This window comes from Dinoponera quadriceps, unplaced genomic scaffold (genome assembly GCF_001313825.1).
Source record: "Dinoponera quadriceps isolate SergipeBrazil2010 unplaced genomic scaffold, ASM131382v1 scaffold1425, whole genome shotgun sequence".
Taxonomy (NCBI): domain Eukaryota; kingdom Metazoa; phylum Arthropoda; class Insecta; order Hymenoptera; family Formicidae; genus Dinoponera; species Dinoponera quadriceps.
Genome location: NW_014555679.1, coordinates 590,854 through 617,627, shown reverse-complemented (window position 1 = coordinate 617,627; position 26,774 = coordinate 590,854). Strand labels below are relative to the sequence as shown.

General features: G+C 49.6%; 1 protein-coding gene across 1 annotated transcript in view; it reads left to right on the top strand.

Annotated features, from left to right (window-relative positions):
- The window catches only part of LOC106745120, a 60,698-nt gene that overhangs the window by 32,541 nt on the left and 1,383 nt on the right, over positions 1–26,774 (top strand). The window contains exons 7-16 of the mRNA XM_014620405.1: positions 6,210–6,329; positions 8,130–8,299; positions 8,570–8,763; positions 9,245–9,277; positions 9,990–10,111; positions 10,449–10,638; positions 10,793–10,990; positions 11,313–13,394; positions 14,306–14,409; positions 14,503–14,702. Coding sequence (XP_014475891.1) covers positions 6,210–6,329; positions 8,130–8,299; positions 8,570–8,763; positions 9,245–9,277; positions 9,990–10,111; positions 10,449–10,638; positions 10,793–10,990; positions 11,313–13,394; positions 14,306–14,409; positions 14,503–14,702 — 3,413 coding nt within the window. The remainder of the gene's footprint in view (positions 1–6,209; positions 6,330–8,129; positions 8,300–8,569; positions 8,764–9,244; positions 9,278–9,989; positions 10,112–10,448; positions 10,639–10,792; positions 10,991–11,312; positions 13,395–14,305; positions 14,410–14,502; positions 14,703–26,774) is intronic.

Genomic DNA, 26,774 nt, shown 5'->3' with positions numbered 1-26,774 from the left:
CGTGTTACTGGAAACCTACTAAAAGTTTTCGCCGCCCGCGACGCGCCGAGAAGATCGTCGGCGTTACTCCTTCGTGTATCCTCTTCCGGTCGTTCCGCGGAAAGAACTCTTCCAGACTGCGCGATACGATCGTTTTCGCATTCGCCGAATCGTCTCGTTCGCGTGTATGTTGGGAAAACGCGTGGAATCGCAGGGGAAAAACTAGCACAGCATCTCCGCGAACTGTCCGACACAATCCCCCTTCCCGACCTATACTCTTTCACCAAACCACTGCGTGTGAATATGTCATGTGTGATTTTAGCGAAAAAGAAGTGGGATGTTCGATGTTTCTGCTTTCACGTGTTCTCTTTGATTGCCCTCGTCCAACGCGCTATTGTTATTCTATTTTGCCGAGATAAAGAAAAAAAAAAGAAAGAAAATGAAAACAGCGCGGATCACTGTTCACCGTCCGCGACGCGACGTACCATCGTCGCAAATGAGACGCAAAGTATTTTTCCGTGATATGAATCGCAGTTGGTGCGCGACCGGCTAAAGCAGTCACCGAACATAGCGTGCCTTTAATAAAAGAAAAACGAGCACCGTGTTTTTGAGTGACGCACGTAGTGACCAAAATGAAAGCAAAGTGACATTTAGCATTAATAGGAGGAAACAAATGAGGGAAGACAGAGAGCAATTTTTTGGTAGGTGCACGATGACGATTTTTATTCGTCGAATTGCCGATCGTTGAATCGACACTCGTTGCACGGGACGTGTTCGCATTCGGCTCGATTCCAAAATGGTTTATCGGGATCCGCGCGTTCTCAAATATTTGTTGATTGTTGCATTATTCTCTTTTTGCCATACGATCGATTATTTGCTGCTCCTCTGTCTCTCTGTTTGCAATTTGGAATCATTTTAATTAGCTCTGTGACACGCACTGATGGATATTACGTAACAGTAAGCTGCATTATTTCAGCATATATACGTAACTCGTTCATAACTCGTTCATAACTCGTTCCTTGGAGCACCTGAAGAAACTTTACATAACATTGTTTAATCACTTAATTGGGAAGAAAACGGATACGCCTCGGATACTTGCACATATATTTTGACGAAAATATTTTGTCACCGTTTAGAAAACACGTTCGCGCGACTATTATTTCATGGTGTATTATTATCAATATTCGCAGCATATATCTTCTCTCTCTCTCTCTCTCTCTTTCTCTCTTTCTCTCTCTCTACCCCCTCCCCCTCTCTCTCTACTCTTTTCCGGCGAGTTTTGATCCTCACGATCAATCAGAGCTTCGCGTCTCGATTATGTACACGCAACCGAACAACGCCACCCTCTCTCTCTCTCTCTCTCTCTCTCACACTCTTACACTCTCTCACTCTCTCTCTCCCTCGACGAGCGCTGTGTTTTTGCGCATTGCATTCGTTCCAATTGGTCGATATTAACTTGAATCGACTGAAGACAAAGGAGACTTTCTCTCTTCAGGTACATCTTCCTTTTTTTGTGAGCACACACTTACTCCCCGGAGCACCATCGCACGTGCACGCAGTGGCGCGGCGATAGCACAATACGGGGGGATTTCGGATGAGTAAAGAAAAAAGGAAAGAAACAAAGAGAAACGAAGTAAAAGGAAGGAAAAGAGAGAGATCAGAGATTCTCTGTTGTTGTTCGATTCTGTGTTTTTCTTTCAAGTATCGATACATGAAAGAGAGGGTACCTGCAGAAACATTAAGCTATGGCTGCGACACTGTAATTATCGACTGTCCGTAGACACTTGCCCCCCCGCCCCTTCTTCGCTATTTCTTTCTTTCTCTCTATCTCTCTTCTTTCTATCTGTCTATATATTACGTAACTTATAATATATATATACACATACATACATACGTATCTTGTAAATTAGTTACACACGAGAATTGTGCTATGGCATTAGCGACATTAACGTCAGAATCACAAACGTACCACGATGGGGGAGCAATACCGGTATTAGTGGTTAGTACACTGTCCATCGTTAAGTACGAACCTGACGGATATGATAGGGAACCCTTAGTTCAATCTTATTCAAGCATGAGCAAGCATCGTGAAGTATGTACCTATTCTTTTCATCTCTTCGCGACCGTTCTCTCGCACAATGAAGACATTACGTACACAGAGTACATTTCGAGAAGAGAGACATTTCGAAAGGGCGTCGAGAGATAAGTTGGCCGTTTATTCAGTTCCTCTCGAAAAGTTTTCCTCGTGTCGCGCCGCCGGGACGGTTGTTACCGCGGGCGCCGCAAATTTTCGTGATCGTCGTTATCGCGAATTCCCTTTGCGGCACGAACGCCAAGAATTTTATCGCAATCGACGATATTTTCGGATGAAACTTATTATCAGAGAGAGCGAAGCGCGTGGTCAACGAACGTACACATTGCTCGAACGTATGTAAATGCAGAGACGAATCTTCTGTCTTCTGCACAAGAGAAATGCCCTGGTTAGCGCGTAAGGAAAAAACCAATTTCTGAACGAGACTTAGTCATAAAGAGAATCGTGTTGCACGTAATTAACATATGAATTAAAAAGAACAGGCGATTTATTTAAAGAATAAAGTATATTAATTGAATATTAAGAGAGCAAAATATCTTAATTGAATATTATTTTTTTAACTGAATATTATTTTCCACAATAAGTATTTAATAAGCGCGCAGTTTTGTAAAGCAAATGTATCGGTGCCTGGACATCCTGTATTTTGCACGATGTATATTTAGCTACTTATGCGTTACGCTTTGTTTTAGCTAAAAAAATTGTCTCGTGTATTCTCGTATTTCATTATAACATAATTAACCTTATGAATAATTCATTACTTTTCACTGCGAGCATTAATAGAGTTGGCAAATCCATTACGCCGACAAATGAAGCCGTTATTTATTTTACAGAAAGTATAAACTGATGGAAAGTAAGTGTTTGGATACTGCGACTAAAACTCTCGGGTACAAGGAAAGACTTTTATTCTATATTGGGAATTTTATTATTCTTATTCAATGACTAGAACGGCAAGAGCATCTGGAGATAGAGATTGTGCTTTTACTTTAATCTCACGACGATCGACGTCCGGAATACATATCGCGCTCGAAGCACGTACGTGGTAGCCGACTTTCATGCCTACGATAATGCCGTAGGACATTCAAAATGGACTAATTACACGCTCTCGCCCCGAGCACGAGGCCACACGAACGGGCAAACCGGATATACGGGGTTAGAGATAAAGGCGACAGCGGGTGATGAGTAGAACGAAAACGACCTTCCGGGGGATTTAACTCCCTCCCCCGCGGTAAATCCTCACCTGTATCGCGCTCACTGGAATATAAGGCCGTCGTTCGCCCGCCCATCTCCGAACCGAGTACACGGGTTCACTTTTGGCGCTTTCGTACAGATAATACGTCCGCTTTAAGATAAAGCGATAATAATATTGAACTTTTAACCGGTGGGATGTATCGTGGCCGATCGATAGCGCCGTTTCATATTGAAACGCACGCGAGATTAATTGTGCGTATTAATTGGACGTTATATGTTGCACGTAGACGAACGGTCGGAAGAAGAGTCGTCGAGAAGTTGTGAGAAGAAAATTTCTTCCTCGTATTAATTCTCCCGCGGAAATGCGCGCGACAAGAATGATAAAGCGCGTCGAGAAGATTCGAGGGTGTTTCTCGAGTCGGTCCTGTATATCGACTTGGAAAGTCTTTCTCTCTCACTTTCTCTCTCTCTCTCTTTTTCTCTCTTTCCACTCTCTTTCTCTCTCCAATCGTTTACATCCAGGTGACGTCGGACGCCCATTCGGAGTCAGTCGAGGTGATTCTTTCGAGAAAAGAATCAATAGAATCTGCTTGAGAAGCGCGGTAACGTGGTATAATTCCTTGGCGCGCGCTGCGAGTACACGAAGAAGGTGGGAACCGGCGGCGGGTTTCGGGCGCTCTATTGTGCGAAATTTATTTCATTTCTTTGGAAATCTCGCCGAGAAAATACGGCTCCACGTTCCGGAAGGTCGCACCCGCGCGCACTTATACATGTATATACGATCGCGCGGCGCGGAATCAAAGACGAGCGAAAGGGAATTCCGCGAGTTTCCTCGCGGTTGCTTTTAACAAGATAACGCCGCGTATCGGATATTTAACGGATAACATTGTCGAAATGCGCGCGCGGATGAAAGGAAGAAGCGGAGAGGACGTGGGGAGATTCGGAGGATGCGGGGGAGAGAGACGCTCTCTTTCTCTCTCTCTCTCTCTCTCTATCGCGAGCTACAACGCGCGAGCTCGTCGCCAATTATACTCGGCCGCGTTATCGATACCGGTATTCCTAATTTAGCCGTGAGAAGGTGAGTGACGTCCGATAGCGGAACGCAGGAAATAACGGCCGGCAGAAATAGAGGAAGCACTTTGGGATAAGAGGGAGACACGGAGACTGCTCTTGGCGACGCGCGTCACCGTGGTCTCTCAAAGTTTGTCAATATATGGACGGCCAGCTGTTACGGTAGCGCCATTACCGTGGCCGCCTGCAGTTACATTGCATTTATTTCGACCGTCCGGCGGAGGAATACGAAACAGCACGAGGCCGAGCGTATGTAGTGTGCACGTGTATGCATCGTAGATGAGGGATATACCGAGGGATACTTTTTCCGCGGCCTCCGGCTCTTGCGGCGCAGCTGGCTGCGCTTTTTTCTTACATTTGCGACGAGCGATGATGTAGCGAAAAGGGGACGGCTCTCTAGCCGCTCCGAAGGGCGGCCGAGGAAGGTCACGAGGGAGAAAATTGGCGCCCGTCGAGGCAAAGCCGAAAACTCGCGACATCGTCGGCGACGATCCTCAAAGGAGACGCTCGCTCCTCCTTCACATGGCTTGACCCTTTTTCTAATTGAATCCGGAGGGGAGAAGCGCGAGAAACCGTGCCGGTGAAGCAGTTTCGCTCCCCGACGGCACGGTAGCAACTCACGTCGGTCAAGATTCAGCGAAAATTACACACCCCACGGGCCCGTCGCCACGAGACACAACGCGACCTCGTAACGCCCGCGGAGGACGAGAAACGCCAAGTACGCTTGCCAAGGACGTGTATCGCGGCGTTCAATTAAATCACAAGCGAGGCGAAATAACTGAAACCCGTGAAAACGGCTCGCAACGTTCGAAGAGAGAGAACTCGAGAAATCGTACACTCTTAGAGTTCACCCGCGCTGCGAAGCTCGGTTGCGATAGGTCAGACGTGAGGGAAACGTTGCACGTGGAGAGTGCGATCGCCGAGCACTCCCTCGAGCTAACGCAGTGGTGACGGCAGTGCCGGCCCTTTCATCAACCTTGCGTACGTCCATCACGCTCTAACTAGCCGATCGAAGTTCCAGTTAAGCGGCAGGCTGCTCCTCAGGGACACGCGATTGGAAAGACGCGAGGGAGCGAGACCGGATATTGATGCACTCAACGTGCGCACGGAGCGAACGCCGAGAGACGGTCGCCTCTTTCTTTCCGCGCCGGGAAGCGTCCTCCTCCGATGTCGTCGTCGTCGGAATATCGGAACGGCTCGCTGGGGTGGGACAGCTCGCGAGATGGCAGCCGTAATAAATCGGCCGCCGACCAGCTACCTGCTGCCGGTGGCACCGGCGAGTCAGGTTGTCACGGCTTCGGCAAAGTTTGCCGAATGGTCCTCGGGAGTTTGTTGGTTCAATATGTAATTACGATCAGGCGGGAGCAGCCAGAGGCGGCTGATGACGCGCTGAGGGTTGATATCATTTATATAGGGTAATCCGGCGAGATAAAGTGCACTCTCGCCGCCGCGGACCACTTGAATCGCGGGCATTCGCGCGCGATTTTCGAGCAATGTGTACGTGAAACGTCCGGGCGAAATGATAAAACGCTGGTCGCGCTCGCGATCATCACACCAGGAGCAAACGTATCGATAAACGATCACACACTAGACCGAACGACATAATCGTACAAATGTGTCAAGTCCTCGTAGCTGTTCTTTGTCGCGAGCTCGTTATAGATATTAGTGGTTATTAATGTAGACACACACACACACACACGATATAGTGGAGTCTTCTTGTTTATCTGTTTTATTCTATTCTTTCTTTTTTCTTTTTTTTTTTGTCACGAGAGTCACACACGTGTCTAAGTAAAACTTAGGATGACAGATCGACTGAAGACGTCAGATTGTCGAGACTCGCGATTAACTGTTTCCCCATCGATATCTATCTTTTCGAAAGACCCCGAGAACACGGAGGCGGCCGATCTGCAGAGGAAGCTGGAAATGCTGAACAACATGATGGACCAGGAGGCGCGGGCCGAACAGGCACGAAGACAAATATTGTACAATATAGGCCACTGTAAGTACCGTCAAAATTACCGTTTAGATGGCTGATATTTTATTTGAAAGCTCTCTCTCTCTCTCTTCCCCTCTTCAAGAGAGGGAGAGAGAAGAACGTCGTTCCCCTTCTTGCCGATCGATTATCTATCTCTCATCCGGCCCGTTCGCTCGCGATTGATTTTCTTTCCCCGTCCGCGAGGAATTCGATGCACGACGAATGAAACGTACCTGTCTCGCGACGTAAGTCAAGAAAGCGAGAAATCACGACGACTCTCGGTATCGATCGTTCTCTTTGCCCGACGGCTCACGGAGTTAAAATAAATCGCGGATATATCGGGCCGTTTCGATTCCCGTCTTATTCGGCGGTCGGTCTCTTTCTCTCTTTCTCTGTGGGCGCGCATATAACGATGGATTTTCTACTGACCTATCTCGCGTCTGATCCGCGACGTACTCTAACTACTTTCTCGTGTCACCGGTGTCGCGCCGCGTTCGCTCGCTTTTTCGCCCGCGCATTATTATTATTATTTCAGTCCGCGCGCGGAATCACGAATCCCGTGCGGGCATCGCGCGGCAATATTTACATAGCGAGCGTTAATTCGCTGCAGCCTGTACTACGTCACACGGCACTTTCATCCACACACGGATCGTCTGACATACTTGAAGTATTTTTAGAAACCGTGGCTTTCTAGGTCGTTCGCTCGAACGCTACTTCCGAGTAAGTCATAAAACTTTTACGCCCCTGTTTTTTCATGCGAGAAATCAATTTGTGTGTGGGTTCCGTGTGGTAGCAGCCCCTATCTACGATCGGCGGCTACGCGCACGCCGTTGTTGTCTTACCCACGGAGAGTATGTAGCGAAGTACTACCCTGGAGAAACGGGCATACGAGACCGCCCATTTCGTATGTGTTATCGGCTATCGACGTGTCGTCGGTAACTTACCACCGTTGTTACACCCCCTTCTTTCTTAGCAACCCTTAGCAGCCCGTAAGAGCTATGAGAAGGCAGCATGAAAGCAAAATAGTTCGCCTCTGTACTGATAAGTCGTTGGTGTCTAGCCGATTTTCGTTCCTTTCTTCTTCCCTTTCTCTTCTCTCTTTCTCTCTCTCGCGTTCTATGCCCTTACAGAAATACATTTGTATGTCTTCCGTGCGGTAATTTACGTTCCCTCTGCCGAGGAAATTGAAAGAAAAGAGAGAAGGATGGAAAAGAGGAACAGAGAACGCACACGAGGCCGAAGGAGGAGATCGTGACGATGCCAACACGACGATCAATTTGTCGCATGGCTGTTATAACTATACTTATCTTGCTTCCTGCTATTGCACCACTTCAGTTCCCGGATTCTACCAATATCGACCAATTCTGTCTGTCTGCGGGAAGTTGCGAAACTGCCGCGCGGCGAAGTTACGAAATTGGCTTCACGTTTTATTCAGGGGAACAGCCGAACCCGCGTTAGGTCACGATGCCGGGCGCGAACGTGAGCGTGAATTTTACCGAGTGTATTATTGAATCAGTGATACTTCGACGGGCTCCGACGCGTTAGGAAACGAAACCCGAGCGACGATCATCGCTAGAGGCGGGCGATTCGCATCCATCACGTCGCTGAACGTGTGATTGACGTTGACTCTCAGTTTTTCTGCTCCTTTGCTTATAATCGACACACTCCGACGTTATAATGACAGTCTTTGGCGTACACCGAGCGACGTTCCCGTCGACGTGGCCGAGAGACGACGTTTCGGCCAAACACGAAAACTTATCGGGCGAATGATATCAAGCGTCCGTCAGTTCTTTCTGCTTGCAGTATATACGATCCATCTTTCAGCGGGATACTCGGAGGACTCTGACTACACGTCGGACTTGAATTATCCAGTAGGTGGACAGGGCGCGAACAGCTCGGCCTCGCAGTTTCGCACGGCGGCCAACCAATTGGCTACGCCTCAGAGATCCCTCGAGACGTCGAGAGAAAACAGTTACGAGAGAGACGATCATCAGGTATTGATCGACCGTGGAATCGCGAAACGTGAAGTTTCCGCTCGGGACACTCGGGTCAAATAGATGCGCCATTGAGGCGACCTCGAGCGACGTGACTTACGCCGGAGGGTCTTCGTCTGTTGAGTAGTTTCGTTGTAACGATGTAAAAGCCTCCGACGGGACCGCGGGGACCCGTTGTTTAAAGAGAACGACCCGAGTTTTCCATCCACGTGCGCCGTACACGTCCTCGCTAATCCGTGCGATAACAAATTAAATGAACCATCTCCTTAGATTCCAGTCACCGTCGGGGGACGGCTGGCGCCCGGTAATTATGGAAATTACGGAAGCTCGGGCCACAGTCCGAGATACGACGAGCCGTACCCCGAGGAAAGTCTACCGCAGAGGTACTCGCAGTCCCAGCACCCTTCAGAGTCTTCCGAGCCGCTCTTCTACAACAGCCGACCGAAGCATTACAAGGAATACAGGTATTACTGGCGTGGCATAGCCCAAATAATCTTTAACATTGACCGATATTACACGGAAAAAGGTCTAGTTGCATTAACCAGAGAAGGGAACAACCGGGTGCATTTTTATCGAAGGGAACAGAATTTCTGGCTCATAACGACTAGAAATTTTATTTATTTCAACCAAAACGTATCCGGCCTATTGTTCCCTTTCCGACTAATGCAACCAGACATTTCTTTTCATATACGTGTTATCTCTCGAATACATCAACGAATGTTTAAATACAATGTATTTATCATCGAACGCGAATATATTCCATGTACGTTTCCTTACTTTGTTCGAAGATACAAAAGAGACATTTTTACACGTGCAATACGTGAATACGCGCAGCGTATCTCTGTTATGAAAAGCACCGAGCGCGCAATAATCCTTGTTTATCGTTAAGTTCGCGTCGTTAATACGACAGAAGAAAACCGTTGATTATTTTCTTGCCTGATCCAGACGACGGAAGCACACGTGGGATTACGAGGACAGGTACGGTAGGAGCGCGGCTTTCTGCGGGTTTCGTGAGAATTTTCCACAGTGACTCTTATTACAGCACCCACCACTCACGCATACGCGACTTATCAGCCTCCATCCATCATGTTTCGTTCTTTACCGGCATAATCACGATATCGGCACACCGGCCGCGCATTACCGCAACGCTGGGTTTAGCTTTTGATTGCATTGCACTCAATTAACCGTATGCAATTGCTCAACTCATCGATCGCGGGGTGATTACGTCGAGCCGCTCGTTCATTACAATGTAGGCCACTATCGCAAGCACTCACCTCGCATTCTCGCCGAATGCACGTGAAAATAAGATTCAAACGCCTCTGACAAATGACTGTACACATGGCTTACCTTAGTTTAGACGTGCCTCCGCCACTGCAATTCGAGGAAACAAACAGATCTCCTTCGTGGAATTTCCGAGGGACAACAAGTTGAACAAATCGTTGACGTTTCTCGCAAACGATTCGCGCACGACGAGTACACGCAATTAGCTTAGTAACGATCGAAAGAACGCATTAATCAATTCACAGGCATTTGCATGCAGTGCAGTTATAGTAGGCGCAGCTGATCATTCGAGAAGGCGGGCAAAAATCCTCCTTTTATCGTTATCACGAGTCATCTCATCCTCGGCTCAGAATCGCGCCTTCATGAATGATGTGACCATAGACGTTTGATAACGATCTCTTGCTTTCAGCCAAGACGGCTGGTACAGCGAGGGCTATGACTATTACGGCACGAGGGTCGATGACACGAGGATCTACAGCGACACCGAATACTACACGAACAGTTCGAGCACGAGAAAACGGGGCGGAAAAGGTATTAAATCCTGGCTGGTAAATGCACCGCGGATTATTAAAGAAAATTCTCGCTAGCTTTCCTCCGAGGCCGTCCTTTATTTTCACCTTTACTTTGCTCCTCGCACATTTTCTCCCGAGTCACTCCCCCGCCTGTCTGCCGTTCGAACGGAATCCTGGACCTCTCTGTGTTGATTGTTACGCAATGTTAAATAAACTATATTACGTCGCGGAGGAATTTTTGTCCCTTCAGTTGTGTCAGCTTCGTTGGATCTTCATTTTTTATCGTGCACTCTCTGCGAGATGTATCTTGGCGAATGAAAATAAATTTGTGACGTCTCTGCCTGTGTTTCTCCAAGCTATACCGTACAGAAGACCGTCTCTGGAAAGACAGATGACCCTCTATGACGATCACTCGTATTACGCTGACGGGTACAGCAGTGACGGAAGAGTGGGTAAAATGAGCGCCACGTATCCGGAATGCGAGACGGATATTAGGTATAACGAGTACTACGACACCATAACGGGATACGTCTATCAGGACGAGAGGTAAATCAGTTCGACTAATATCACGAAGATAAAAAAAGACGTACGAAAGAAGCGCGAGATCTAAAAAGCTTGTCGAGGTCGGAAACGAGGAAACTGAAGTTTTCTCATCTCTCTCTCTCTCTCTCTCTCTCTCTCTCTCTCTCTTTCTCTTCAGATACGGTCAAGACGACGAGGACAGGCAGTGGGATAGCGGAGGGAAATGGTACTCGGGAACGAGTACGTACTATGAAAATAAACGTAACAGAAAGACGCTTCCGCAACGGCCGGCCTCGAGTATCGGGATACACCGGCCGGACTACAGGCCCACCGTTACCCGACAGCGTAGCTACGAGTCCGAAGAGCTCGACTACAAGTACGTCACGCTCGAGGAATTACGTTTAAGAGTCGTTCATATCGCGAAACTACTCTGTCTCGGTATTTGGTTCAAAATGCGAGGCATTAAGACGCTCTTACGGAAGTAGAATATAGCCGAGAAATAAAAAATATATACGTTGTTTTTAGAGGATACATGTGTACACGTAACTTTTTAATAAGAGAACACGTATAAGAAGTTTCAATAAAATCTTAACATTTATTACACCAAGACTGATTTAACCTAGTAGTGAAAGCTTGATTAAAAAACGTAGGTTGAAGTGAAATTAAAATAACCGTATGCTTGTTACCCTCCTTCAAAGCGGGCACAGCGCTCGTCGCCGGAAGGTCCTGCAGCCGCAGCAACGTCCAATGTCCCGGCAGGAGGGCACCGGTAAGAAACTACCTCCGACCCCGACCAAGCCGAGCAACGTGGTGATCGGTCGTAAGCTCGCGTCTCTGCCCGCGACGCCGAGCAGACAACTGCCAAAGACCACCAGGACGCCCTCCGAGGATAGCTACTACAAGTCCGACTACAATGAGGACTACAATTACGCTTACCGTAGTCAGGACAATCTGCCGCAGGACACGTACACGGAGAACATTTATGGGCAACAAGGCACCGCCGTAAGCGGCGTCGATCAGCCGATGCAGCAGCAGCAACAGCACGCCACCAACAAGATTCATTATCCCGAGGTTAATCAGGATAATCAGTACGTGACGGATTACACGGCTACCACGCAGGTCGATGGTCAATACAGTCATTCGTACCCGGAGCAGCACGCGGAGCAAAACAGCTACGGGCAGCAGGCGTACACGCAGCAGAACTCGTACAAGGACGAGTACCAGCAGCAGCCGTACGCCCAGCAGAACACTCAGGCGTATCAAGGATCGTATCAGGACACGACGTATCCGACCGCCGCCAGCCAGGCGAACGATCAATACGCGGGGAATCGGCCGAAGAGTCAGTACGACAAGCCGGACGGCATGGTAATCGAGGACAACTACCACGAGATGGGCTTCAACCAGAACAACGTGCAATACCAGCAGGATTACAAGCAGAACGTTTATCAAGAGCAATACGAGGACTACGGCGCCGTCACCGTGCCGTCGAGCGTCTACGACCAGAACAACGTCGCGAACACCTACAATCAGTACCAGCCGGAGCAGTACGACTCACAGTACAATATTAATACGTCGAGCGATTATCAGAAGACTTATCAAGAGACGTACAATCAAGTGCCTGTTACGTCGCAGGAGGGTTATCAGGAATCCTATACAAAGCAGCCGGAAAACTTCGTAGATTATCAAACTCCGTACGGTAAGCAGGAGGACGTACCTACGACGTACAAGAACAATTATCAGGAATCTTATCAGGAGTATCAGGAGTCGTACGACGAGTACCAAGACTCTTATCAAGGATCTTTCGAGGAGCAACAGCGTTACAAGGACAGCCCGGCGACGACAACGGCCACCGTGACGGACAGGAGACAAAGCGAAGTGCCCGAGCTCTCCGTGACCACGCCTAAAGGTCAAACGAGAGCGAACGGCTATCCGTCGAGCGAGTCGGAATATTTCTATCAATCACAAGAGAACGAAGACGCGTCGCCGTTGGCATCTTCGAGAAGGAAGAAGCTCGGTAAACGCGAGGTCGGTCCGCTTCTCCAGCAGAACACGGACTCGCTCGAGTCACGGGATGACGAGCTGAAGGACTCCTTCGACACGGCGGTGAGCTCGATCAGCAGCAGTCAGCCGAAGAAAGGCTTCGCCGAGTACTCGATGGCTGGCGATGCGGCCACCACCTTGGTGGACTCGCCGCAGAACATCTCTCAAATCCCGCAGACCACCATGGTCAATCACGTGACGATGGCCAACCATGTGACCACCAGCATGACCGTGACCGCGATGGTGCACGCCACCACTATCGCGAACGGCAAGCGACTGGCCAGAACGGATTCCTACCAGCAGGACCTGGTCGAGGACGAGGAATATCCGGAGATCATTCCCAAGGAGCTGCAGCGCAAGGACTCGCAGCTGAGTCAACTGAGTCAGCACTCGTCGACGCAGAAGCCGAAGCTCACCAGAGGCGATTCCTACGCTTCGGACAATTTCCCCGAGGACTCGTACAGTCGTAGAGGATCGTACACGCAATTGAGCAGGAAGGACTCCTTCTCGTCGAGCACGCAGGACGGCTTCAAGCCGCCCTTGACCAGGACCGACTCGTATCAGCAGAGGGAATTACGAGCGGGCAATTACGGGCAGAACTTCACGCCGCAGCCCATCTCGCGGGCGGAGAGCTACCAGCGCGGTCACTTCAAGGATCAGGAGTCGATAGATCAGAGCGACATTGTCCTGAGCAACGCGGTGAACGGGGACTATCAGATGCGGGACGAGACTCTCGAGAGGTAGATCTCAGCAAGCATGAGACTAAAGGCGATATTCATATTCTGATTTTACATTTAAAGTCGTCTTAAGTTTATTATTAAATCCTGTGCAGCTAGTGAAACTTCGAAGGCTCTTAGAGCATCTGAAGATGAACTTAGGACGATCTTGAATGTAAGATTAGACTATAAGCATATAAATCAATACCGCCCTAAGTCTTCTCAGATAACGTTAACGCGCCCTAAAACACCGTAAAGACGTCTTTCAAATAATGAGACTTGTCTAAAGGACGTCTTTTAGACAATAAGGCTTTGTCTATAACTTTGCTTCAATGGAAGCGTTAAATTTAAATGTTAAGTAACGTAATATCCGATTTAAAAATTGCTCCAATCCATAAGCTACGAGACGTAAAGGAAATCAACAATTCCTACATTTAAGACGCGAGCAATAAGAAAATTGACCAATCGCGGTTGATAGTTCCTCGACCGACTTAAACGAATGTCGTGAACTACCTGATTTAATATATTAAGGCTTATACCTTAAAATTTAAAGATAAAAGCATATTGTAGACAAGGCTCAAGACGTCTGAAGGCTGTTTTTGAGATGTCTTTTAAATCTACGCGTTGTTTGCGTTGTACCCGTTCTTTATTTGTTCCTCATCGTTATTCGTCATTCGAAATCGTCTCACATGTTCCTTGAATCTTGTCTCACGTGAGATACTCAGATCTGAGTTTTTCAGTTGAATCCTGAGATTACATCTATGATCGCGCGAACTAACTTAAACCGAAACATTCAGATCTGACTACAAACTCAGATCCGAATGCCTCATACGAACCAAATTTCACGTACGCCAGTAAATAAGGGCGTGAGATTTTTCGATTTAATCTCGACTGACCTTTGAAACGAGCCTTTTCTCCTTCTGTTTTCGCCGAAGGTACGAGCGGGGTGAAGAAGCCTTGCTTCGTAACTCTCGAGAGGACTCACTGGTCGAACCGTTCAAGGAAACTCCGCCGTTGTCGCACATCGACAGTCCGCGTGGTAAGCTCACCCCGCTGACAGTTAAACTAAATCGAGACGAATCTCTCGCTTTCTCCTCCGCACCGCTGACTAACCCGTCGATTTGTTTTGCAGGGAGTATAACGAAGCAGGCGTCCTTGGAGGAGAGCGTTCAGATGGACACCCCGCCGCGGAGTCCGCCCGAGCCGACACCGGACGAGGAGCTCTTGAAGATGGTCGGGGCGGCGCCGGTGCCGACGCAGCTGAAGGAACGTCCGGGGATGACGGCGAGGCAACGCTGGCATTGGGCGTACAATCAGATCATGGGCATGAAAGTACGTAGAACTCAAGCCGCTCGACTTTACGATCGATCAGCTCGTTCTTTCTTTCATGCGTGCGCTCGAAAGTTATTCCCCGCTGTCAACGAACGAACGCGGGTCGACTCGATCGATGCGCCCCGACGACTTTCCGTTTCGACGGTCGACGACCGCGGCGACGACCTTTGAAAAAATGCGGCGATGCCCGCATTTGCCGCGCGACCTGTACTTCGCGACAGCTACGCCGCGGCCTTGTCAATCTGCTTCACCTTCGCGTTATCTCGCGCACACGTACAAGTGTGCACACGCACGAGAGAGAGTGAGCGAACGCAATTTCCTCGCGCTCATTTGCGACGCGTTAATTGCCGCGAGGCCGGAAGGTTGCGGACGCCGGTGCGTTGATTCCTCTTCGAATATCCATCCCACGTGCTGACATTAGACCGTGTCGTATTTGCATCAGCCCCAGTTTTTCCACGGCCCTCTACTTTGTATGCACAACGTGAACGTCACGGTGATTGATAGGGGAGGCCGTTATCATTAATGCGGCGGCACGCGGACTTTCGTCATACAGGCCGCGCGCGGGAGCGACGGAAAAATGTCGCTCGCCGATCAAACAGAATAACGATAATCGGACGCGCGCCGATATCGGCTGAAAAACGATCACGCAAATGTCATACGGCAACTGGCGCGCAGATAATATGTGTGACGCGCGTTGCCCTTCCACGAAGGATGCGACCGGAACTGTTAAATAATCGCTCGCTGGCGTCACGCACTCGTAGTGCCGTTTGTTTCGCCGAACGCTTCGCCCGACGCATAGTTCGAGCACTTTCGAGCAGTCCCACGAATTTCCACGGCGACTCCGGTAAAACACGAGCAGTGTTGCAGCGGATATATATTTTTTTTAAGCAACTACAGATACACCGAAGAAAAAAAGAGATTAGCTGCACGGTAGCTGAATTAGTTGTAATATATGGACACCTGAAACTTTAGCGGTGTGAGCAAATTTTCATTGCTGCAGTGGCTGACTGTTTTGCTGCTGCGGCAAACGTAGAATCGTAAATGACATTTAACAGAAGAGTTCGCAGCAATTAAAATTCCTTATGCCGCTAAAGCCTTTCAGGTATCCATATGTTACAACTAATTTAGCCGCTGCAGCTGATCTTTTCTTTCTCTCCGTGCACCGATACAGATGCTGAGAGGGAAGTGTAAGTAGATACAGATATAAATTCAAGGCAAATAACTAGATGCATGTACTACATAGACACATGTGCTATGAGAATATATACTTTATGAACTGCATCCAGATATGTTCTCATGCTACGTGTATCTATATCTCGGTATTTACCTCAAACTTATATCCGCATCTACTTACAATTTCCCTTTCAATATTCGTATCTGTATTCAGCTACTTCTAGAAATGTATCTGTTACAACGGCGAACGCGAGTCACGACATACGAGCGCTTCCTCCTTAGCCCCGGATCCTTCAAAGAGCGCGCGCGCCTCTCGGCGATAAAGACTACTCTCGTGCTTTTCCACCTCGACTTCTGGAGGACTAACTAGAGAGGGTCGCTCGACGTCCGGCTGTCGCTAATCGACGATCGTCGAACGTTATTGCCGCGGTAGTATACACGCTATTGATCTAGGTGCGTGGGCAGCGAATGTCCGACGAGACGTATAAAGTATCGCCGGAGTTATCGACGCCTCGTTATCGGCCGCGCCGCGACGCCGCCTTAAAAGTGTGCAGCGTACTCGCCGCTGTATCGGATTAACGCCTGGCTTACACGAAACTTCCATTAACGCAGTCTTGTCGGGCTGAAACAGCACCGGAGTACGCACCTGGCGCCGTTCCTGGAGCCTCGACGGTAGTCGCTGTATACATATACACACACACACACGCTCGAGAAACTTTGGCCCCGCGGTGGAAAATGTAAATCGCGTATAGCGGGGTTGTTTGTTTTCCGCTTCCACAGGCTGGAAACCGTGCCAGGAGGGTCGCCGCTGCTCCGTAATTGCCATAACCCACTACGGTTCCGGAATGGCTTTTGATTTGCAAAAGGGAGGGGAAAAAGCGGGAGAGAGAAAGGGAAGAGCCCACCGTAGGTCCGTCGTCGTCTGTGAAGCGGCGGCGATTAATATCGAGGACGCGCGGCTCCCTAAAAAGTAAAGCGGCGAGGCCGATGGGGGGGAATAATTTGCAATCTCGAGGCGCATTGTTCGTGTGCGACGAGCGCGAAGAATACCTGCGCGAGTCCTTCACGTGTCGCGAGTTACAACGGCCGAAATTCGCCGGCGGCTCGGTTAGCGCGCCGTCGCCGCGTATTCTAACGCGCGCTCGTTTCCGCGTTTCCATCGGGACTCGTCGGCGAGCCCTCCGGGAGCGTTCGCGCGCTCCGGAAGAAGCGTCCTCGGCGGAATAATTGTCCTCCGGGAAACAATCGGGACCGATTTGTCCGGATTTTCAGCTGGACCGGCGTTCCCATGCGTTCTTCTCACCCCGGGCTTTCACGGGGACGACTGATCTACGCAAAACGGCGACGCACCGGGAATCTGTCTCTCTGCTTCCGCGTCGGGAGCCCTACGTGCGCGGGAAACGTCACGGTCGCGGTGAAAGCCCGAGGGGAAACTGCACCACCCCGTCCCGCCCTACGGCTCCGCTCCGCGCTTCGTTGTTCCCGCGAACTACCGTGGAAACACTCCGCGGGATAATTCCCGGATGTTTCTCATTTTCTCCCTTCTCTCGCCCGCCGTCGTCCGAACCCTCCGCCCCGTCTTTATTTCGTTCAACGGCAAGAAAAATGATCGGATCGCATTAGACCGGATATTTCGACGGCGGTGGAATTCTTCTGTTGCTGCGGACTGAGCTCTCGCTAAAGCGATTTACAAGAGCTCGGCTTCCCGCCGTATTTCTCCTCCCTTCTGTTCTTACTGATAAAATGGCTTTTACGTGTAGACACGTTCTTATACTCGATCTCGCGGTGGCCGCCGCGTCGAACATTACCTCACGCACACCGGCGGATATCCTCGTCGCTTTTCTTTCTTTCCTTATCATTCGCACAAAGACGTGCGTTTCTATGCTGCGCTCGTTCCGCATTTTATGCAGAATTCCTTGCCGCGCTCAACCGTGGCGGACGAAGCGCCTCTCCTCGCCGTCGTTCCCGCTCACGCGCGATCAGTCGGGGAAGGCGAAGTTACCAATTCGTCGCGTATAATGAAACACAACGCGGGAGAGTACACACGTACGAGTATGCAAAGTGTAACGCAAAGTCCGTGTACTCCACACCGCGACGCGATTCCGGACCTTTAATTTCCCTCCCCTCTCGATGCCGCTTACGCTCGACAACGTTAATGTATTGATTGGATTTTATCTATGTATGAGGAGTATAAAGTTATATTAACGGCATTAATATTTCGCACGTGCGATCAAACTGAATCATCACCGGCTCTCCTCTCCATGGCGATAACACCCGGCACTATGACTCGGAGCGCGTCCAATCGCGTCGAAGGTGACGCTTTCGGGCTCTTTCTCTCGCACGCACACGTCCGGCGCGTTTTCCGCGATAGGACCTCGTAAGTCGGGCAATAATCTATGTGGGCCAAGCCGATCGCCATAATCAGTAGCCCGTATGACTGTCGTCCCCCGACGACGAGGAGTCGGGTATCACCTTCGCCGGCAAGGTCTCGCCTCCCGCCACTTGGTTATCGCGGTTGGCGCGATGTTTGACGCGAGCTCGACGTCGAGCGACGTTTCCCTCTCGGTATCGCAGTCATATCCCGACGATTGCGAGCGCGTTGTCGCTCCGTTGCTCCGGCTGTCGAGGAAGCGGAGGCCTGCCACGGGACGGGAGGAGATAGAGAGAAAGAGACTTCGGTTCCGTCACTGCTCGAGAGCGCTTAGATTCCACGAGGCGCGAAGTCAAGCATCCTCGACTCGGATGGAACGAGAAAGAGGCGGGGCGTTATATCGTATCGATCGTTATTAGGCTTTTATTAGACGGAAGTGTCGTCGGCGCCTCGCAAAGGGTACATCTGCACGGGGGGTCGTGTTAACTTAAGTGAAAATACCACCGGTGGTCCGGCTAGGGGCTGACCGCCGCCCTCGGCTTCTCGGTGCTCGCGCGGATCCCTTGGAGAGTCTGATCGCGGAACTGACGGCAAGAGGAGCTTTCCCGAGAGAGGACGGGGCACGAATCGAACGAGAGTCGGAGTGAGTCGCGTCCTTTTTTTCTTCCTCTTCGATTCTCCGATACGCCCATGACGAGAGGAAACTCGCGTTGGCAGGCGTCGTAGGAGCCCGTTCGCGAGGAATCGTGCGCGGGAAGATGGCAAGAGGATGACACCGGCTGGACTGTGAGTCGCATGCGCGACCACCGGGAGGAACGCACCGCGACAACGGGAATGCGACCTGTACGTTGCTGTTAAGCAGCGCGCTTTTTTCCAATAGTCCGAGTGCGAGGACGCAATTAACGGGCGAGAGGCGAGCGAAGCCCGATAAACGCTGCAGCGGAAGTCCTTAAATGGCCGGTCGGACGCTATCGCGACAAGATAGCGATATATCCTGGACGTGTGCGAGCTCTATTTCAGTGTTTTAACACCACCGTCCGGCGAAGCGTCGCGCTAAAACCCCGTCGTCCAGGAGGAATGGCAATGACCCTCGCCGCGAGGGGAGAGAACGAGCACGGCGTTCCGAGGTATTAAGTCCTGAGGGATAAGCGCCCGGAACAAAAAGAGAGAGCTGCTTCATCGGGTCTCCGTTGCCGCGGAAAGAGAGAAAAAAGTACGTATAATGGAGACTCGGGAGAAGTCAACCGAATGGGCTTTATTGTTCCCCCTGAAAGCGGGTCTGTTCGCCATGAAGTCGTCGTTGTCGTCGAAGAGCGTGAGTCGCGATAGCCGGGACAGCCGGGAGAGCAAGGAGAGTAAAGAGGGATTCCTGAAGATGCAACATCTGCAGCCGCGCGCGAGAATGCGCCGGGGCTCGTCCTTGTCGGATCTGGACAAGCTGCAGAGCAAGGCGGTCTTGCCGGATGTGGTGAAGTCGACGGAGAAATGTTGCTCCGAGTCGCATTCGCCCGCGTTGTCCAGGACGAATCTCCAGCTGAGCAGCAGCTGCAACGTGCGAGGCAGCATCGGCGACCTGATGAACCTGAAGAAGTACGGCGGCTCCTGCTGGAGCGTGCGAAGCGAGACCTTGATCGCGAAAGCGGTGCCGTTGAGCACGGTGACGGCGAAGCAGAGCTCGCCGATCGAGAACAGCACGGAGGAGTTCGAGGAACTCGAGCTGCAAGACGAGTTCCCGGTCTCCGGCAAGCCCTTGACCTGCGCCCAGAGGACCCAACGGCTCAGCAAGCTCATCAAAAGGCAGCGACGCATGGTGACGTGCAGCTCTGACGCTCTGCAGAAGAGCGCGGTAAGTCGTCGTCGACCTCGTCTTCGTCGTCCCAACGAGAAGGAATAACGCGGAATGCGGTTGTCCTTCTTAATTTCACTAATTAACTTATTAACGATAAAGTATAAGGGAGGGGTATATACATATTAATATACATATATTAATGCAAGTGTGGGAGCGATTCACTTCTCCTCACTTACTTCGAAACATCTCACTTTCCCTTGCTTTTAAGAAGAAACTCACTTTTCTCATTCTTTTCTTGCTCGACCTGAGCTCTTTCATAAAAAAAAAAAACGGTCACGAGAAGCGTTAAATAATTAGCTTCTTTAAAGATATAACAGAAGATTCAATGCGAAAACAGAGAATGTGAAAACACATAACTCCGACGACACAATGATCATAAGGTGAAAAACTGTGATTTTATTTTTAAGCTGTTTTTTTTTTTTTTATCAGGTTTGTCAGATAAATTGACAGTGGACCGTTATGAGTGTAGTTGATTATGTTTTCTTTAAATTGTACAGTGGAATCGCTCGTCCACGATTTATCCACGCTTCTCCACCAATTATTCTTACTTGTCCATCTATTATTTTTGCCTGTCCACCGAGTTAAAACAAATTATTTACAAACGAAAGAGATCCAAGGAAACAGATAACGACCGTCGGAGACATATTTGACTGTGTTTTCTTCAAATTGGCTGAATATTGGCTGAATTACTGAATATTATTGAATATAAATTTTTTAGTTTGAATATCATTTTTAGAAATTGACTAATCTGCTTTCAGCGGAACACCTCGTAATTTTAATGTTTTTTTTTATTTCTAAAATTTGTTTCCGTTTGACGGAAAAATCTCAAATGTCTCAACATTCTGGAAACATATCGCTCAATTAAACTCTAATACTGTTTTCATTTTATTTCATTATGTATATTTGAAAAAAACACAAAGAATTTAATTTTTTTTTAAGAGTTTTATTGTGTCTCTGAATATACGCTTAAGAATGAGTTTACAATTTTAGTGTCTACGTATCATATAACTTTTTTGTTCCCCAGAATTCAAAATTTGCTTTTCATTGACTTTTACTGTAAGATCAGTTTCTTTAGTCTCTTAGAAGAATAGTATAATAAATAAACACCTTAATTTTTAACGTGCAAATTATTTGGAAAACACTTTTTTTTATTCGCTTCTTTTAAAGCTGACTTATTTTCTCACTTTTTCAAGGATGAAACTCACTTTTCTCACTACTTGTAATAATTAAACCGCTCCCATGCCTTATTAATATTAAATATTAATAAAATAATGAAATCTGGAAGTAAGGTTGATTTCGCGTAGCGGAGTGAAGCAATTTTTGAAGTCTGAAAAAGTTTCGTCACGGAACGCTCACACAAGAAACAATGTTGTCCTCCTCCCATTTAATTTAAAGCGTCGCGCTTAGAATCCTGCGACTCTCACTTGCTTCTCCTGTTTAAAACGTTAACGTAGCTGTTGTTTTTTCTTTTTCTCATTTTCGTCGCACGTAATCAGCCGATCCCGATCGCGCTTCCATTGTGAGAATTGCCGGGGGTCACTTGGTGGAATCAATATCGGCTTCCGGGGGTTTAATCCACGGGCCCGCATGAAAAGTCGTTTCGATTGAAGCGAACTTTTGACGAATGGCGTTCGCCCTCGAAAACCGTCCGCGCGATGATTACGACGCCGAGTCGTTACGTGTGGCGAGCGGAAAAACATCTCTCGGTCACCGTCCGCGCGGATTACGTGCACGGGGCCGTTTTACCGGCGGCAGTGAAATGTACCGGGGCTTACACGGGGCGACACGGTACAAGATTAAAAGTCACGCGCTCGCATTCGTCCGCTCACTCGCCGTCGCGTACACGCGCCGCTTCTTGACAAATCGCGAGCGTGCACCCTTGACGGACGAAAAGGCGGCGTGTCGCTCGTACGACAAGTCGGATGGTGTACAATGTACATTGTTTTCCAAACGTCGCTGTTATGACTGACCACGACGTTATGGCGTTCGTATATTCGTTCGTACGACGTAGTGCACTGACAAATGAGTTCGGTCGCGTCTACCGGACAATGGACAAAGGCGTTTCGCTTGAAGGAAACACAATTTCTAGTTCTCATAAATCAACTTTCGTTCTTAAAGTCAGAAATTCTGTTTCCTTCGACCGAAACGCACTTGACTGACTGAAAAAATCCACTTAGTTGGGTCAAGCAAAATTTCGTTTGGAAAACAAATGTTTCTTTTCGCGAGAACCAAATCTTTGATTCAGAGAACTAAATTTTCATTCCCACAACCGAAACATCGGTTTGCCCACATCCAAATCCAATTTTTATCGAGTCAACTGAGTAAACTTTTCAATGCATTGCCAGGTAGATCCAATCCAGATTCATTTTCCAGAGTGATGTAAATTCCGGATACTGGCGGGTATCTCGAATACTATTCAACTACCCGGCTCTTACGGATATTATCGGGCTAATATCTGCGAATGCGGATGCATCCCACCAATTCGGTGTTTATTATTTCCACATACCCGCGGGTATGAAATTAATGATGAAGTGATTATAATGCTAGTTTGTACACATCACCGTCGGCGGGCAGGTGATCCGATACCGACGGGTATCGACGGTATGCGTGCGAACGCGCGACGCCGAAAAAAGTAGCTTCATCGATCTCGGACGAAGGGAAGAGGAGCTATGCTGCACGGATCGGCGTCGCCCCGGTTGAATTTGAAGCAGCCTCCTCCGCCGGCGTAACGACAGACACTTATAGCGCTTGAAATATTCATGATACATCCGCTACGTGGTGGTGCGCGAACGTACGGCAAATGAACGGCGGCTAACGTGCACCGTCCCTTACGGGGGCTGCGTATTCTCGCGCTGGCTGGCGCGGTCATTACGGCCCGGGTATTTGTCTTCGGCGCCTCCTCGCTCTTTGAAATTTCGTGGCGACGCTTAATGGGGCCAATTAAGCGCGAACACCCGTCTTCGACCGCGAACGTTACCATCGACCTCTTCCTCACAGCCCTGCCCCGTTGTTGTCGTCGCCATCATCGTCGTCATCGTCCTCTCCGTCGAAGCGCACCGCCACCGCTGAATTCCGCTTACGTTCGCGCGCAATATCGCCCGAAGTTTCCCGCTTGAAGTTTCGCGGACATTCATGAAGCACCGGCATTTACTCGGGCGTAACTTCCGCGCGGCGATGACATGACGCTCGTAATTCAAGCCGATGCATTCTCCGCGCGAAGGGCGGCTAACGCAGCGCCGTCGTAAAAATTCTCGCTGCGATTTCTCCCGCCGCGAACTTCCCTATCGTCGCCTGCAACTTTGCCCCGCGGGGAGTCGTTAGTTGCTCATCGTTAGCTCGCTCGACCGGTAACGAGTAAATGAGAACGGATCAAACAGGGGTTAATGAAGGTGCTCGAGAGGGAGAGAGAGAAAGAGAGAGAGAGAGAAGGAGAGCGCGTGCGAATATTATCTTGCGAAGGGGCTCTTCAGAGGCGGAAGTTTCAACGAAGTAGAGAACTCAAAGAGAACATTTTTCATCGCGAGCTGTCGTAAATTCCCTTTGGCTTCACGTCAGGACGATTTGTTAATCTCGCAAGATAACATATACTTGTCGCATTATATATATGCGACGCTAATTGCCGCGGCTAAACAGCGACTAAACCCCCAAAGGGTGGCCTGTTTATCGGGTGCTAACTCGGTCGACGGTATCGATAAGGACCGCGCGCGAAATCGGTCGATCGTAGATTAGCCGATCTTATGGTCGGCTTGACGCTCGGCTCGCGCGTCTCCGGAACGTGCGGGTAATATTCTCCGGATGCTCGTTAACGCCGCCGTGATTGACTGGTGCCATTAACCGGGCGCAACAATGACAAATTAAACTAGTCGCGGCGCTCGCTCGCCCGCGACGATACGGGGGCTTTAAAACACCTTCTTTCATCCCCGAGATCCAACAAAGAGCGTGACATGTGTACACTAAAAATTTCTTTAGGATACGTACGCACGTGGGTCTCTCTCTCCGTCTCTTTCTTTATTCGACGCTTAATTCCGCAATCGCATTACAACGCCGGTAGTAGGTCAACGAATACAATTACGTTGGAAAAAGTCCAAGTGCCGTGGAGAAAGGATCCATTATACGACTTCGAATCCGCTCTCCTTCCGCGATAATCCAGGCGCGCGTAACAGGCGTCTCCCTTTTGATTTGCGATTTTATATTTACCGGGAGGATCGGCCGATGCAAAGGGAATTAAAAGGGCGCGGGGAACGGAGGCGGGAGAGAAGGTCCGTCGTCTTTTGACGTTGTTCGTATCCGCCGTCTCATCGAGTAAACGAGGCATCGACTCTCTTTTCCTCGGATCGAGACGGGGGATCTTCGGCTCCTTCCGGGCGAGTCGCGCGCCTCCTTCTCGCACAGAGCCTCCCGCATAATAGTCTCAAAGATAGCCGATCAAATGAAACGTAGATTCAGCGCCGTGATTTAATCCGCCGTCGCGCACGAGCGCAGCTCTCTCGATCTCTCTCCTCCGTCGTCTCGATCGCGACGACCCTCGTCGTCGAAGCGAATCTATCTACCCGGCGAACTGGCGAATTTTCCACGCAAAACGAATTCCGATACCCCGCGACGAGATGCCGCCGACGGATTATCCGCCGTTCTCCTCCGCGATATTTTCGTGCACGTGCGTTACGTTAAACAGCAAAACGCGAGTTTCTTCATGAGAGGCGCGCACAGCGCGACGTTAAGCGAATTTTTGTAATTTCCTCTCCCATTTTCTCTCTCTCTCTCTCTCTCCGTACAGACACAGTGTGATTTAATCTAACGAGCCAGAGTCGCTGTCTTGTCATGCGGCGTGACTTCGTCGCGCGACTTTATCGCGCTCAGTTTTATAGCCCGCTCGCCGTAAACACCGACGATGTTTATAACGTATTCGCACAATACGATATACGATACACGATAAGCAAACTAAAAACGGAAGAGCGCGCTCGCTCGCACGCGAGCCGAAAAGTGAGCGAGATTGTATCTGGCCGCAGGCGCGCGAGAGAGAGAGGGGGGCGCGTATCTTGTGAAAAAGGGGGCTCGAACTGTGATTCACGGACTGTTTGTGCGGATGTGTGCGGTCGTGCGAAACATTGAATCACGCCTTTCGTCAGCTATTCTTCAGCCGGGGAGGTGGTATCATAGCGGGAGGAGTAATCGGCTTTGATGCGATAACGGCGCGAGTCCGTAGCGTTAACCGCCGTCCTAATTGACGGGCGTTAATCTCGCGCCCCGTTTCGTAAACGGCGGGTCGCAAACATTCCGCCTCGGATCGCCTCGGCTTGATTCGCCACGGCCCTCTTCCCCTCGACATCCGGTACACACGGTCGCGAAAGGAGGTTAATATCCCGTAATTTTCCCCTCTTTCACCTCCTCGCCCGCTCGCTCGCTCTTCCCGCGACGTTCGCGTTGTTTTCTTTTATGACAACGCTGATAAGATTAGCCAATAGAGCGTACGGTGAAAAGAGAGTCCTCCGCCGGTCGTATGTCATAATATTTTCTATCATCACAGCGCTCGTCTCCATCTCGCGGCGGCTTGAAATCCTAGCCCCCCCCCCTAGGCCCCCTCTGAATTATTGAAATATGATAATATTCCACCGGTGCGGTGGGAAAACATTCGCCTCGCCGCAGACGAGAAAAAGAAAGATCGGGAGGAGGGGAAGAGGGAGCCCCGAGACCTCCCGCAAAAAATTGTACCTTTGTATCGGGGAAATACTGGAAAGGATTATCAATGTAATACGATTACAGAGGAGGTCGCCGGCGCTCCCTCCCCGGACGCGCGCGAAAACAATTTCATATCAGACGTGGACGAGCGTCGCACGTGAAATATAGTCAAGTAAACGATAAATAATAACCCTCGTCGTTGTTCGAATTTACCTGCGAAATAATACCTGCGGAATAACACGCGGATATATTCGCCGGGATAAGCGCCGCTAATTACTTAGTATTAATTCTCGCTGTAATGGGCAGAATGCGTGTTGACAATTAACGTATAATTAGCCGCTTCATTCGCAAATCCCGTAACTCCACCGCGTAATCTCGGCCGGAGGAGTCTCGATAAATTCATTGAATACACCCGCTCGCTCCGGCGCGCTGTATAAAACAGACACGCGGTCAGAGCGACGGAAGAAAGTTACTCACAATTAGACGTACGACACGCGGCAGCGCTCGCTTGTAGCGCGCGGCACTGCGGCAGACACGGTCTTCCATCACTCGGAAACGAGGACGACGCGGCGAATCTATGCGCATTTGTATGTATAAGCTTACAAAGCGGCCGCGTTGTTTAAACATTACCCGTGGAGGCCAGAATCCACGCACGTGGTACGCTCGCATCGTAAAGAGGAGCGCCGTAAAAACTTGTCTATATAACCCCGGCGAACGTGTATAAGGTAATTTAAGCCGCGCGCGACAGTAAAGCGGCTTATTTTCAAATAATAACTTAATACGTTCACGAGTGCGAGCAAACGCGCGATACGCACGTGGTTCCCCTGCTTTTCCTCCTCTCCCTGCGTTTCTTTCTGTGCGCCCGTGTGCACGCGTTATATGCAGAGAGAACTCGAGGAGAAAGAAGTAGTAACTTGATTAAATTCTCAGGGCGATCCGAACGATCTTCGCCGCCGGTCTTAAGCAGCGGTCTCCGTTTGCGCATTGTTACGAAATGTTCAAT